Below are 14,817 nucleotides of genomic sequence, written 5' to 3'. Positions count from 1 at the left end.
CCACACATTAACATACAAATGAATGACTTGAGGATACTGTATAGATTCTGCTTCATTAGGTCTTGATTGGGGCTTGGTATTCTCCATATCTAAGTTCCTAAGGGATGCTCATGTCACTTGTCTGGGGATATCACTTAGAGCAGGGATCCCCAATTCTCGGGCCACAGACTGGTACCGGCAGACTGGGCCGCACGACAGGAGGTGAATGGCAGGTGAGTGAGCATTAGCGCCTGAGCTGCACCTCCTGTCAGATCAGCGGTGGCATTAGATACTCATGGGACCGTGAACCCTATTGTGAACTGCTCATGCAAGGGATCTAGGTTGCATGCCTCTTATGAGAATCTAACTAATGCCTGATGATCTGAGGTAGAACAGTTTCATCCCAAAACCATCTCCCGGCCTCCTGGGCCATGGAAAAATTGTCTTCCACAAAACTGGTCCCTGGTACCAAAAAGGTTGAGTATTGCTGACTTAGAGTAATAATGTGTAAAGAACAGAAAATATCCAGAGCAGAACTGATAATGAATATTGTTTAGATTTCTCTGTATCACTGACTTCAGTTCTTTCCTAGTTTACTTTTAATACCAGGAACATTTCCTATCAATTTATTACATTTTAAGGCATAGGTTAAAATCAATAATGTTGTTGTTTCTTTATATCCCCTCTTATCTGAGAATGTTAAACATTATTTAATAACATTACCATGTAAGGTGGAGGAGTCAGTGCAAGATTTCCTGGGCTCTAGTCTTATCTCTGATGCACATTTTGCAATGTGACTAGGCAAATTATTCAACTCCCTGAGTTTCTTCATCAAAAAACAGAAGAATTGATTTAGATCAGGAGTTTTTCAGGTATTTGCTTTTTGGAAATCAGAGTTTATTCTTCAGATAAACAGTGGTGAAACTAGACTGGGTGATTTGGAACCACCCTGTTAGAGTCAAAATCATCTTACACAGTAATTTGACTAACATCAGCCTTAGGATGCTTACCAACACTGCAGTAAAACTTGCCTTTTTGTTGTTGTTGTTGGTTGAGTTTCTTGTTGCTTGTTATTTTAAATTTTTAATTGGTCTGAAGGTGCTGTTTTTGCAAGTATTTTTTTTTCATAATGAATCTGTAAGGCATTTCTGCACATAAATTTTGCACATCTTCACACTGGCATACGCAATTCACCATCTTTACAGTGAACTGATAAGCATTTAATTTGTCAAGAGTCATACTGGTATACGCTGTCTATCAGTAGACCTAACACCAAATTCAAAATACTGATTAAAAAAAAAAATTTAGTTGTTTTACCTTAGGTTCAATCATTTGCTTTTATACAAATAGTAAAAGAAACATTGTCTTTTGTTTTTAGAATTGAGTCATTTGGAACAGCAACTTGAAGAAGCTAATGCTGTGAGGCAAGAGCTAGATGAAGCTTTTAGACAAATCAAGGCTTATGAAAAACAAATCAAAACATTACAACAAGAAAGGGAAGATCTAAATAAGGTAAAGTATGTGAATAGATCATTAAAGCTTTTTCTGTTTTGAATCTTGTATAATAAGAATACTGAAAGCATTCATAATGAATGACAATAATACATAGTATATTTTATCTTTTTAAAAATTGGTTTAAAAATATAAGGATTATTTTGGTATGTGTCATTTGATAAGTAGCTAGTAATAAACTTTTAAATTGTTGAAGCTTGAAAGTTCAGAATCTTTTGTTCTTTTAGAAAGTTAATAGTCAAAGGACTAGATTAAAAGTGAATATTATTGAAAAAGAAACACGAAGAAATAAGAAAATAGTAGAATCTGTTTAGCATCTATAGAAAAAATTTAAAATACAGGCATATTTTCATTATAACTTGCTGATAAGAACATTCTTAAAATATAATTTAAAATATCTTTGGTTATTGTTTTAAATGTCAGTTTTTATCCTTCAGAGCAGCATGGGTAAAAAAGCTAAAGTCATTTTAATAAGAACTTTGTATAACATTTAAGCATTATTTTAAACATCAAGAAAATTTATTGATAGCTAAGACTCTGTAACATAGCCCAATAGGGTAAATAATATTCAAGCACTAGAGAAAATACTTTTCTTGAACCACATGCTGCTAAGCACTGTGACTTTCATTAATAGAAAAATGTTGGGACTAATACTAGCCATTGCAAACAAGAAATCTGTAGTTTATGGCATAGCATAAGTTGTATTCAATAATGTAGTATATTAATATAATGCACTGATAATATAGAATGAATGTAATCCTCTGGGGGAAGATTTCAAAGTCTTTGTGCCGGGAAAGAAATGGAGGGAATTAAAAATAAAACAAATAACCTTTAGCTGGTGAAACTAATCAAAAGGACTAAAAGAGAATGCTATTAAAGATAGACCAATACATTTTTACTTTCTTCTTAATGCAGTTTCAACCAATTTTTTGTATAGGCCCATTTAAATTCATTGCCAATTTAATAATATTTGTCATTTAAAACAGTTAGTGTTCTATTTGCTTTAATAATATTATAGTAATATTAATGGCTTACCATTTTATATTTATTGGTAGGATTACTCAGCCAAATGTAGTTAACATAATGGATGTTATGCTTCCTGCTTTCTCCTCTTCTGAGAGAGTTCCTTGGAAGTCTAAAGAGAAGGATCTTGGGTTCTTTCTCTAACCCTTTGAAAAGAGGATGAAAATCTGATATCTAGATTTATAGTGACAGGTAGTCACCAATTTTTAATGTTTTAGCATGAAAAATCCTTTTCATATATTTTGAGAAGACGATAGTGCTGACGAAAAGAAACAGATGATACCAATACAGGATTTTGAGTGATTTGCTTAATATCCTATAGGCAGTAGAAAATGATTTTTCTCCACATTCCTTGTCAACACTTGTTATCCTTTGCCTTTTTTTTTTTTTTTTTAAAAACAAAGCCATTCCACTAGCTGTGAAGTGACAGCTCATTATGGTTTTGATTTTTACTTCTCTTATGACTAGTGATGTTGAATACTTTTTCATATACCTATTGGCCATTTGTCTGTCTTCTTAGAGAAATGTCCACTGAGGTCCTTTGCCCATTTTTTGATTGGGTTAGCAAATATTCTGATTTTTTGTAGTGCCAAACTGTTTTCTAGTATACCAACTTCCATTTCCACGAGTAGTGTATAGGAGTTTGTGTTCATATTACCAGATTTATTACTTTTGGCCAATCTAGTCTAAATTGAGATTTTAGGTTTTAGAAAATGTTTGGTTGTGGTCTAATGTGCATTTCTCTGATTACTAATGAGGTCAAGTGTCTTCACATGGGTCTATTGTCATTTACATTTCTTTTGTGAAATGTTTCTTTATATCTTATGTTTATTTTTCTGTTGGGTTGCTTTTTTCTTACTGGTTATAAGAATTCTTGGAAATATTTGGACATTCTAATCTTTTGTGAGTTATATGTGTTACAAATATCTCTCAGTGGCTTATCTTTTTGCTTTTAGGAATCTTTTTATTAAAAAATGTTCTTAGGATTATTGTGGCCAGATTTATCAATATTTTTATGGTTAGTGTATTTGCTGTCTTATATTAAAAAATCTGAGATTTTAAAAATTTCTCCTAAATTTTTATCTTAAAGGTTTAAAATTTTAGAGTCTGTATCTCAACTATGTTTTGAAAACTGTGAAGATGGAATTTTGATTAAAATTACATTTAATCTGCTGGGCATTGTGACTCATGCTTGTAATCCTGGCACTTTTGAGAGGCCGAGGCAGGAGGATCACTTGAGTCCAGGAGTTTGAGGCCAGCCTAGGCAACAACAGAATGAGACCCAGTCTCTACAAAAAATAAAAAAAATTAGCTGGGTGGTGCACGCCAGTCATCTCAGCTACTCAGGATGCTGAGGCAGGAAGTTCACTTGAGCCTGGTAGATTGAGGCTGCAATGAGCCATGATCATGTCACTGCACTCCAGCCTGAGCAACAGAGCAAGACCCTATCTCAAGGGGAAAAAAATGCATTGAATTTATAGATCAATTTAGAGAGAATTAACATCATTACAATATTGTCTTTAAGTTCTTACTATATATATTTATTACTGTTTTTCTGAATATACACACAGATTATTTCCAGAATAGAATGGATTGTTATTACTTACATACAACAAAGAATAACTACATGACTCCCTTCTGTGCTAAGTCTTACCTCAAGAGAAATACCCTGAGAACTGGCAGGATAAAACCCTACACAGAAGGAATCTGTCTGTATTGTAAATGAGGAGCCTTGAAAACATTTATCCAGGTGTTTACATAGAGAAAAGAAGCAACTGCTTCCTGCTTTCTCCTCTTCTGAGAGAGTTCCTTGGAAATCTAAAGAGAAGGATCTTGGATTCTTTCTCTAACCCTCTGGAATATAGATAAATATTTCCACTGTAAATATAAGCCCAGAGTCTTCTGCTCCATCAAAGGAAGCCCCCTTGGTCTAGGCTCCTACTCTCTGCCACCCCACCTTGAAATGTAAACACATAACCTCCAGAAGGTAAAATCTTAGTTTTCTCACTACTAAATCAGTTATAAGTTACTTTTTAAGACTTTCATTTAGCCCAGGTTTTGGTAAAATTTGTTCAGAAGGGACAAACTGCAAAAACATAAGAGTTTCTCTGTATTCCTAACGTCTTTTTATTCGTAAACATATCGCTCCATATATTTAAAGTTCTTTTAAAATGTTCTTCCATAAAATTTCATACAGAAAAGACTTTCATTTCTCCTTGTTTTACTGTATTAGCTAGAACCTCAGTACAATGTTGACTAGAAATGATAATAGCAGGCATCCCCATCTTGTTCCCCAATTTTAAAGAAATTGCCTCTCACTAATAATGTTTGCTGTAAGTTTTTAATAAATAATTTTTATCAGGTTAAAGAAGTTACCTTCTATTCCTATTTTGTTAATAGCTTTTTATTTAGAATGGGTATTGACTTTATTCAATGTGCCCTTCTGTGCTCTATTGATATGATTATATGATTTTTGTCCTTCAATAAGTTGGTGTGGTGCACTACATTTGTAGACTTTTTCTAATATTAAGTCACTGTTATATTTCTGGGTTAAGCCCAAATTTCTTATAATACTGTGGTAGTATAGATAACATTTATGTAGCAAATATCTGTTCTAATAACACTGTTGTGAAAGCTTTACATATGTTAAATTATTTAATCTCCATCACAGCCCCATGAGTTAGGTGATATCATTATTATTCTAATTTTATGAATGGTGAGACCAAGAACAGAGAAATTAGTTCACTTGCTCAAGGTCATAGAAATAGAAAGTGGTAGAGCTAGATTTTCAGCACAAGGAGTTTAGTGCCAGACTTCATGCATATCTACTTTCTATATCACTGGAACCGATTTACTAATTTTTAAAAAGGATTTTCACGTTTGTTTTTATAAGTGAGATTGGCGTGTTACTATTTTTCCTCTTTCTTTTCTTTTTTTTTTTTGATATTCAGATTATACTGGTCCCATAGAAAGAGTTGAATTGCATTAGTTCTTTTTCTCATAGACCAGTGAGTTATTTTTAGTATCTTTTAAAATTTTCAATGTATGGAGTTTTATTTGTTTGTTGTTGACTTCTAATTTAGTTACAGTGTCATTACAGAACTTGCTCTACGTGATATCTGTTCTTTGAAATCTACTGAGACTTGCTTCGTGGCCTGGCCTGTTCCATTTTTAAAACATTCAATATGTGTTCTTGAAAATAGTTTGTGTTCCAATTTAGAGAGCAAGCTTCTGTACATGAAGCTTTTGAGCTTTTCAGATCGTCTTTATATTCAGCTTTTGAGCTTTTCAGATCGTCTTTAAATTGAGCTTTTCAGATCGTCTTTATATTCACTGTTTTTTTTTTGCCTACTTGGTTTATCTATTAATGACTAGGAAATTAAAATTTTTCATTATAGTGATGTTTACCAATTTTTCTCTGAAGTTCTAACAGTTTCTTTTTAATGATTTTGAGACTATCTTATAGAATGCACAAAAGTTTGGGATAGTATTTCTTCTTAGTGTATTGAATTTTATCATTATGTAGTGACATTCCTTATCCTTAATAATACTTTTTCTATTGAAGTCAAGATTTCATTTCTTAATCCAATATAATAGATGGCCTTTAACTGGTGATTACTAGTAAAATGTCATCACTAGAGGAAGCTCTACATTTATGAATCAAACACTCTTTGGTAATACCAAAGAGAAATAAAAGACTGTAAAGAAATCAGAGGGAAAAAAAGACAAATCACCTATTCCCCATCCTCACATAAGGCGGGAGGAGGAAAATTAGACTAAGAACATACACTGAAGAAGTAACAACAGCAACAGAAACAGGGTAAAATATTTTCAAAGACATGAGAAGATAATTAAAACTATATACCCAAAAAATTACTTTTCAAGTCTGAGGCTTCATATAAACAAAAACTGGCAGAGCTTCCATAATCAGATCTGCACTAAAGGAACCATCAAAGTTTTATCTCAGGAAGAAAAAACTGATTTTAGAGATCTAATGCAGACTGAGTATCACTTGTCTGAAATGCTTGGGACCAGCATTTGGATTTTGGAATATTTGCATTATACCAGTTGAGTATTTCTAACCTGAAAATCCAAAATCTGAAATGCTCTAGTGAGCATTTCCTTTGAACATCATGTTGGCACTCAGACTGTTTTGGATTTTGAAAGATTTTGGATTTCACATTTTTTTAGGGATATTCAACCTGTATTACCTCTTTATAACTTTCTTTGTGTTGTTATTGGCCAGTATTTTAGCTGTATCTTTTGTTTACTGTACAAATGTGTATATAAGATTATACTATAAAAATGTTAACTTTGTACAGTGATGGATGCATGTCTTTAATTTTAAGATTTGTATTTTTTCTTTTCTTTTTTTTTTTTTTTTTTGAGATGGAGTCTCACTGTATTGCCCAAGCTAGAGTGCAACTGAGTGATCTCACCTCACTGCAGCCTCAGCCTCCCAGGCCGAAGTCATCTTCCCACCACAGTAGCTAGAACTATAGGTGCACACCACCATACCTGGCCTTTTTTTTTTGCATTGTTATTTTTTGTAGAGATGAGGTCTCACAACGTCGCCTAGGCTGCTCTTGAACTCCTGGGCTCAAGCAATCCTCCTGCGTCAGCCTCCCAAAGTGCTGGGATTATAGATGAGAGCAACTGGGCCAACCTTACGTTTTCTGTTTCTAAATGTTCCATACAGTTCTTCTATAAATCTGCTTGGTCATTTTTAATAGCCTTTTGTCATTTTTTCATTTTTATTGTTTCATCTTTTATTCCTTTAAACATTTCATATGTAGCAATTTTGTGTTGATATCTAATGATTTTAATACCAAGATACCTTTGATGTTTATTTTTATTGTTTTTGTTATTTGATTGTGGTGCTTTGTTCTTTGAGTAATTTGGAATCTGTGGTTGTGAGCTCATTCTTGTTTGTTTTTAATATGTGAAAAATTCAGATTTCATTGCAGTTCTTTCCCCCAAAGAAAATCTGCATTTCCTTTTGCTAGGAGGCAGGTAGTGGTACTGCCCTGAGTCCACTTTAGCTCTCCTCTAAGTTTCTCTCTTCAATTAGGGAGTCTCTGGTTTAGTTTCTGTCTCATTGCTTCTGGCTTGAGGTGTAGCCTCTATGTCAAGGGCAATGCTTGTTTTTTATGTAAACAACCTCACAAGTATTTATCAAATTTTACAAATATTTATTTTGACCATCATATCGTTTATTCCTAAACTTTTTCCTCATTTGTGGAAATTAAGGTACTATAAGGTTAAATTAGCAGCTCCCGTACGGTATTAGCATAAGAAATTGAGACCATATCAGGACACCATTCCATTAAGAAGTAGTTTATTTATGTCAGGACACCATGCTGTTCAGAAGTAGTTTATTTATTTTAATTTGTCCTAAGGTGAATAATTTTGGCTCTTCTTGACTTAATAATAGCTATTCTGATGGCCAAATTTGGTCTCTAGGTTGCAGATTTGGTAACTTATATTCTTTTTACAAAACTGTAGGAACTAGTCCAGGCTAGTGAGCGATTAAAAAACCAATCCAAAGAGCTGAAAGACGCACACTGTCAGAGGAAACTGGCCATGCAGGAATTCATGGAGATCAATGAGCGGCTAACAGAATTGCACACCCAAAAACAGAAACTTGCTCGCCATGTCCGAGATAAGGAAGAAGAGGTGGACCTGGTGATGCAAAAAGTTGAAAGCTTAAGGCAAGAACTGCGCAGAACAGAAAGAGCCAAAAAAGAGGTTAGTAGTCAGGCAAATTTTGTAGTGCCCATGGGATAGTGATTAAAGCTACTTTTTAAGACTAGTGATATCATATATAATTTTTTATTTAATATTTTTTAAAGTTATTTTTATAGTTTGTTAATATTATTTAATATGGATTTAAACATTTGAATTATCTTCCCGTTACAAGGTAAATTCTCATTGGGATAAATGTTTTGTTTGGAAAAAGATTATAATCATGAAATCTGCTTTTTTCATTCTGTTTTAAAGCTGGAAGTTCATACAGAAGCTCTAGCTGCTGAAGCATCTAAAGACAGGAAACTACGTGAACAGAGTGAGCACTATTCTAAGCAACTGGAAAATGAATTGGAGGGACTGAAGGTATCTTTTGACTTCACATTTATGAAGCTTAATTAATTTTCTTCTCTTTAGACTTATTAGGAGTGTTAGCTTATACACTATATTCAGTGTGCAGTGAAAACTAGTCATTCTTCAAACCTAGTATTCATAATTCTCATTCTTACCAGTAGGAAGCTGATACTGATTTCTTAATTATACTGAAGAAAATGGAGGACTATGTTTAGTGGGAAACATGAAGCTATCAGGAAGAAGTTAGAATGTTTATGAAAGACTGCCTGCCTACCCAAGATGTACTGGTAATCTGCATGGGAGTCATGGTTAGATATTCAGAACCTCTCTATATCTCATAAACGACTCAGGAGAAGCTCAGAGGTAGCTTTGCAGACACTTATGTTTGTTAGGATAAGATGATAATGGGCATAGTTTAAAACATCTCAGCAGAAGGTGCTTTGCAAGGGAAATCCTTGAGCCATTCTGGAGTCAGACTACCTATTCTTAACTTCTTGCTTCACCAGTTACTAGCTGTGTAACATGTAACATTGGACAGAACGTTATGGGGCTGGGCACAGTGGCTCATGTGTGTAATCCCAGCACTTTGGGAGGCCGGGATGGGCGGATCACCTAAGGTCAGGAGTTTGAGACCGGCCTGACCAACATGGCGAAACCCCATCTCTACTAAAAATACAAAATTAGCCAGGCGTGGTGGCACACGCCTGTAATCCCAGCTACCCAGGAGGCCAAGGCAGAAGAATTGCTTGAACCCGGGAGGTGAAGGTTGCAGTGAGCCTAGATTGCACCGTTGCACTCCAACCTGGGCAACAAGAGTGAAACTCTGTCTTAAACAAAACATAACAACAATTAACCTCATTATGCTTTAATTTTCTCATCTCTAAAACTATTTCATGTCAAGAGTGCATACATACATTTGTAAGCTGACACGTTATAAGTGTTCAGTAACTGTTAGTGTAATAATGGTATCATGTATATTACAATGAGTGAATTAAGATCAAATTGACATGATATTTTTACCATACTAAATAATAGTCTGAATGTGGTATCTGCCTTTTATCTTTTTTGACTCCAAACTTTTTCCATCCTGTTTCCTCTGCTATACCTGTCAGGCCCCATTTCACCTACTTCTTTTAGGACCATGCTTAGTCTACTGTCCAATTATCCATAAATGTAAGAATCATACTGCTTAAAATCTACATACTCCTGTACTGCTTCTTGGAATTCTGTTAATACCTGTAGCTTAGCTCTTATTGTAATTATTTATTTGCAAATCTGTGTATTTCCAACTAAACTGTGATCTAGCTTATTGAAAATACAGACAGGTATATTGTTAATTTGACCCTGGCAAAGGACCAGATATTTAATACTTGTTTAATAAACCTGTTAAGTTAATGAATGAATCATGTGGTAGAATTGGTCAGAACTTACTTTTCTCTGACAATTGAATTTCAGTGGTTGCAAGTCAAATTCCTTTGCTATAAATGGAAATATAAACTCTTGATTTTATTCTTGTTTTTGTTTTGGGAGTTTGTTTTAGTTAATCATGAATTCATAGTCCTGGTTAGCTTTATGAAGTAGAGATGTGTATTCTATATACATCTGTACCTCTAGAGCAGGATTAGTAGATAGAAGTAATTATATCACCATCCCAGATACTTTTCAGTCAGGGCCTGCTTTGTTTCCAGCACTAATATAACACCTACCTAGTAACTTACTAGTTAATGCATTTAACATGTATAGGCCAGAACCTGGCACATAGTAAAGGGTTGAAACATATTTTGGCTGTTTTAAAGATAGTAGGAATCTTCACTTCATTGAGAATACTTTTGACAGACTTAAAGAGAGAAATAGCCCTACAAAAAGAGTTAAAGACTTCAATATCTCACTTCCAATAATGAATAGAACATATACACACAAGATCAATAAGGATATTGAGGTCGTGAACACCACTATAACCAACTAGACCTAACAGATACAGAGTCAGCCCTTCATATCCATGAGTTCTGTATTCGTGGATTCAACCAACCATGGATCAAAAATATTTGGAGGAAGAAAATTAGATGGGTGCATTTGTACTGAACATGTACAGATGATTTTTCTTGTCATTATTCTAAAGGTAAAAACTGCTTATATGGCATTTATATCACATTAGGTATCGTAAGTACAGATCGTGACGTTTTAATCAGCCACAGACTGCATATACAGCAATGATCCCTAAAGATTATAACGGAGTTGGAAAAATTCCTGTCACCTAGTAATGTCTTGATGATCTTGAACCTGTGTAAACCCTATATTAATGTGTTTGTTTGTGTCTTAATTTTTAACAAAAACATTTCAAAAGTAAAACAAAAATTTTACAAATGAAAAAAACTTATAGAAAATGGATATAAAGAAAGATAGCTGGGTGCGGTGGCTCACGCCTGTAATCCCAGCACTTTGGGAGGCTGAGGTAGGTGGATCACTTAAGGCCAAGAGTTCGAGACCAGCCTGGCCAACATGGTGAAACTGTGTCTCTACTAAAAATACAAAAATAAACTGAGCATGGTGGTGCATGCCTGTAATCCCAGCTACTCTGGTGGCTGAGGCATGAGCATTGCCTGGACCTGGGAGGTGGAGATTGCAGTAAGCTGAGATTGTGCCACTACACTCCAGCCTGGGTGACAAGAGTGAGACTCTGTCTCAAAAAAAAAGAAAAAGAAAAAGATACATTTTTGTACATCTGTACAATGTGTTTGTGTTTTAAGTGCTACTACAGAAGAGTTCAGAAAGTTTTAAAATAGGAAATAGCTTATAAAGGTACAGTAAGCCAAGTTTATTATTGGATAAATAAAATTTTAAAAATAGTGTAGCCTAAGTATGAAGTGTTTATCAGGTCTCCAGTAGTGTACAGTAATGTCCTAGGCCTTCGCGTTCACTCACCAGTCACTAACTCATCCATGCCAACTTCCAGTCCTGTAAGCTCCGTTCATAATACTTTACATGACATAACAGTTTTTATTTTTATACCATACTTTTGTGCCATATTTATATGCAACATACCATTTTTTATCTTTTATATCATATTTTTACTGTATCTTTTCTATATTTAGAGACACAAGTGTTTACTATTGTGTTACAGTTCCATGTGGTATTTAGGACAGTACCATACTGTACAGGATTGTAACCTGGGAGCAACAGGCTATACCCTATAGCCTAGGTGTATAGTAGACTGTGCCATCTAGGTTTGTGGAAGTACAATTTATGTTCACACAAGGACAAAATCAGCTAATGAGATGTATTTCTCAGAACATATCCCTGTCATTTAGCAATATGTGACTGAAATCTAGAGGTGATTTAAAGTTTATGGGAGGATGTGTGTAGGTTGTATGCACTGTACCATTTTATATATGAGACTTGAGCATCCATGGATTTTAGGTATTCAAGTGGGGTCCTGGAACCAATGCCCTATGGATACTGAGGGACGACCATGTATAGAACTTTTCACCCAACAACAGCAAAATGTACGTTATTTTAAAGTACACATGGCAGATTCTCCAGGATAGACCATACGTCAGGCCAAAAAACATCTTAGTAAATGGAAGAAGATTGAAGTCATATAAGGTATCATCTCCAACCACAGTGGAATGGAGCTAGAAATCAATTACAGGAAAAGAAAAAACCTGGAATGTTCAAAAATATGTGGAAATTAGTGAACACACTCTTAAGCAACCATAAGTCAAAGAATAAATCACCAGGGAAATTAGAAAATACATGAATGAAAATGAAAATACAATACACCAGAACTTACAGGATGCCATAAAGGCAGTGCTGAAGAGAGAAATTTATAGCTATAAATGCCTGTATTAAAAGGAAGGACTAAAAGGGAAGAAAGTAAAAATCAGTAACCTAACTTTATACCTTAAGGTACTGGAAAAAGAAGAGCAAACTGAATCCAAAGATAGCAGAAGGAATGAAATAATAAAGATTAGGGCACAGCTAAATAAAATAAAGACTAGAAAATAATAGAATCAATAAAATCAAAAGTTAGTTGGTTAGAAGTCAACAAAATTGGCAAACCTTTAATTAGACTGACCCCTTCCCAATAAAAAGAGCTAAAGAGGGAGAGACATTGCAAATAACTAAAATCAGAAGTATGAGGGAAAATTTTATTACTGACCAACAGAAAACGAAAGAATTATAACAGGAACAACTGTATGCCAACAGAGTAGATAACTAGATGAAATGGACAAATTCTTAGAAGGATACAAATAACCCAGTATGACTCATGGCAAAATAGAAAATCTCCGCAGACCTGTAACAAGTAAAGACATTGAATCAGTAATCAAAAACCTTCTGATGGACCCTCACGCACTCCACAACCCCATTCCAGCGGCTTATTAAAAAAAGACGGGCAACTTTCTGATAAAGAAGAGTCCAGGACCACACCACCTCACTGGTGAATTGAACCAAACACTTAAAGAAAAATTAACACCAATCCTTCTCAAACTCTTTTTTGAGAAGGCACCTGTAGTCCCAGCTACTCCGGGGGCCAAGGCAGGAGGATCACCTGAGACTTCGGAGGTCGAGACTATAGTGAGCCATGATCGGGCCACTGCACTCCAGCCTGGGTGACAGAGTGAGACCCTGTGTCAAAAAGAAAGGTACTTGAGACTTGAACTTAAAATAAATTCACCCAAGTTGCAGGCTGCAAGATCAACACACAGCAATCAGTTGTGTTTCTATAAGCCAACAATGAACAATCTTAAAAGAATGTTAAGAAAGCAATTCCACTTAACAATTGCGTCTGAAAGAATAAAATACCTTGAAACAAATTTAACCAACTAAAAATGACAAAACATTGCCAAAAGGAATTAAACAAAATCTAAATAAATTGAAAGACATCTCATGTTTATGACTAGGGGAATTTAATATTGTTAAGATGCAGTACCTAAAGTTATGTACAGCTTCAACTCAGTCCCTATCAAAATTCAGAGTCTTTTTTGCAGAAATAAAAAGCTGATCCTCAAATTCATATGGAATTGCAAAGGACCTGGACAGCCAAAACTATCATAAAAAAAAGGACAAAGTTGGAGGACTCATACTTCAGAACTTATTGCATAGTTACAGTAATCAAAACAATGTGGTACTGTCATATACATAAAACTCTCTGCACAGTAAAAATTTTACTTTTTAAAGTATTTTCAGCAACCATGTAACCAATTTATCATGTATCCCTTAATTTTGATCTTGTTTCTTTTTAAAATTGTAGAAGATTTGTTGGTTTTTCTCAGTGTTTCTTCTGTCGCTTCAAAGTTTGGCTTGTCCTCCTCTCAGAGTTTTGATAAGTATTTAATTCTGCTTTCTTTTGGATGTTTGTTGGGTCTAAAAATAATTAACTGTTTAATCTGTTTGGAGTTTGTTTTGCTAAATGGTATGACATGAGATTCATTTTTGTTATTTTATTGCTAGCTGGTGATTCCAATTTCATTTATTAATCATTGCCTTACCTAGTGCCTGAAGATGTCTCATGTATTGAATTAAATTATTTCAGAGAGCAGATCTGTCACAGTGATACTTTAGTAAAGAGTTATAGTATGTTTTAATATTTGAAAAGTGTATTTTCCCACTCACCCCTTGGTATTTTCTTTGACATTTTTACCAGTTTATTCTTATCCACGGAGTAGAAACATGTCTCCGTGCCCTTCTATTCCCACGTTTATAAAGAACTTTTAATTAGAATTATGTGGAAGATAACATGAAAAATATTGAATACATGTCCATTTAATCTTCCCTTTTAAATAGTTTGTTTCAACACTTTTAGGTTTTTTTCATATAAATCAGAAATTTCTCACTGTTATTCTTCCGTTAACAATGAAATTTTTGTTGTTTATTGCTTATTTTAATATCTAGAAGTATTGATTTGTGTTTATCATATGCTATTGCTTTACTCAACTCTCAGTTCTAACACATTTCACTAGATTTATTTGTATTTTCTACGTGAACAATTAAATAGAAATAATAAAGATGTTATTTTTCTTCACAATATTCATATTTTTAACTACTTTACATGTTGGTGAGAGAGACTATTTTACATGTTGGTCTGAAATGAATGTTGCATAAGAGTGATAATGGAAGACATCCTTTTTGTTGATGTTTCTGAATTTACTCAATGTATCTCTAAAGGCTCACCATAAATATTATTTGGATAGCTCAAAATGGATA

At 34.2% G+C, this 14,817-nt stretch overlaps 1 protein-coding gene across 2 annotated transcripts in view; it reads left to right on the top strand.

Annotated features, from left to right (window-relative positions):
* The window catches only part of CDC42BPA (CDC42 binding protein kinase alpha), a 312,993-nt gene that overhangs the window by 186,727 nt on the left and 111,449 nt on the right, over nt 1-14,817 (top strand). Inside the window, exons 12-14 of one of the 2 annotated variants that reach the window (XM_023203615.2) lie at nt 1,358-1,491; nt 8,020-8,262; nt 8,515-8,625. In XM_023203615.2, coding sequence (XP_023059383.2) covers nt 1,358-1,491; nt 8,020-8,262; nt 8,515-8,625 — 488 coding nt within the window. The remainder of the gene's footprint in view (nt 1-1,357; nt 1,492-8,019; nt 8,263-8,514; nt 8,626-14,817) is intronic. The other variant, XM_023203616.2, reaches the window with a different exon arrangement.

The sequence above is a fragment of the Piliocolobus tephrosceles genome, chromosome 1 (assembly GCF_002776525.5).
Source record: "Piliocolobus tephrosceles isolate RC106 chromosome 1, ASM277652v3, whole genome shotgun sequence".
Classification (NCBI taxonomy): domain Eukaryota; kingdom Metazoa; phylum Chordata; class Mammalia; order Primates; family Cercopithecidae; genus Piliocolobus; species Piliocolobus tephrosceles.
The sequence above is the reverse complement of the archived record's forward strand: the minus strand, read 5'-3'. Positions and strand labels throughout refer to the sequence as shown.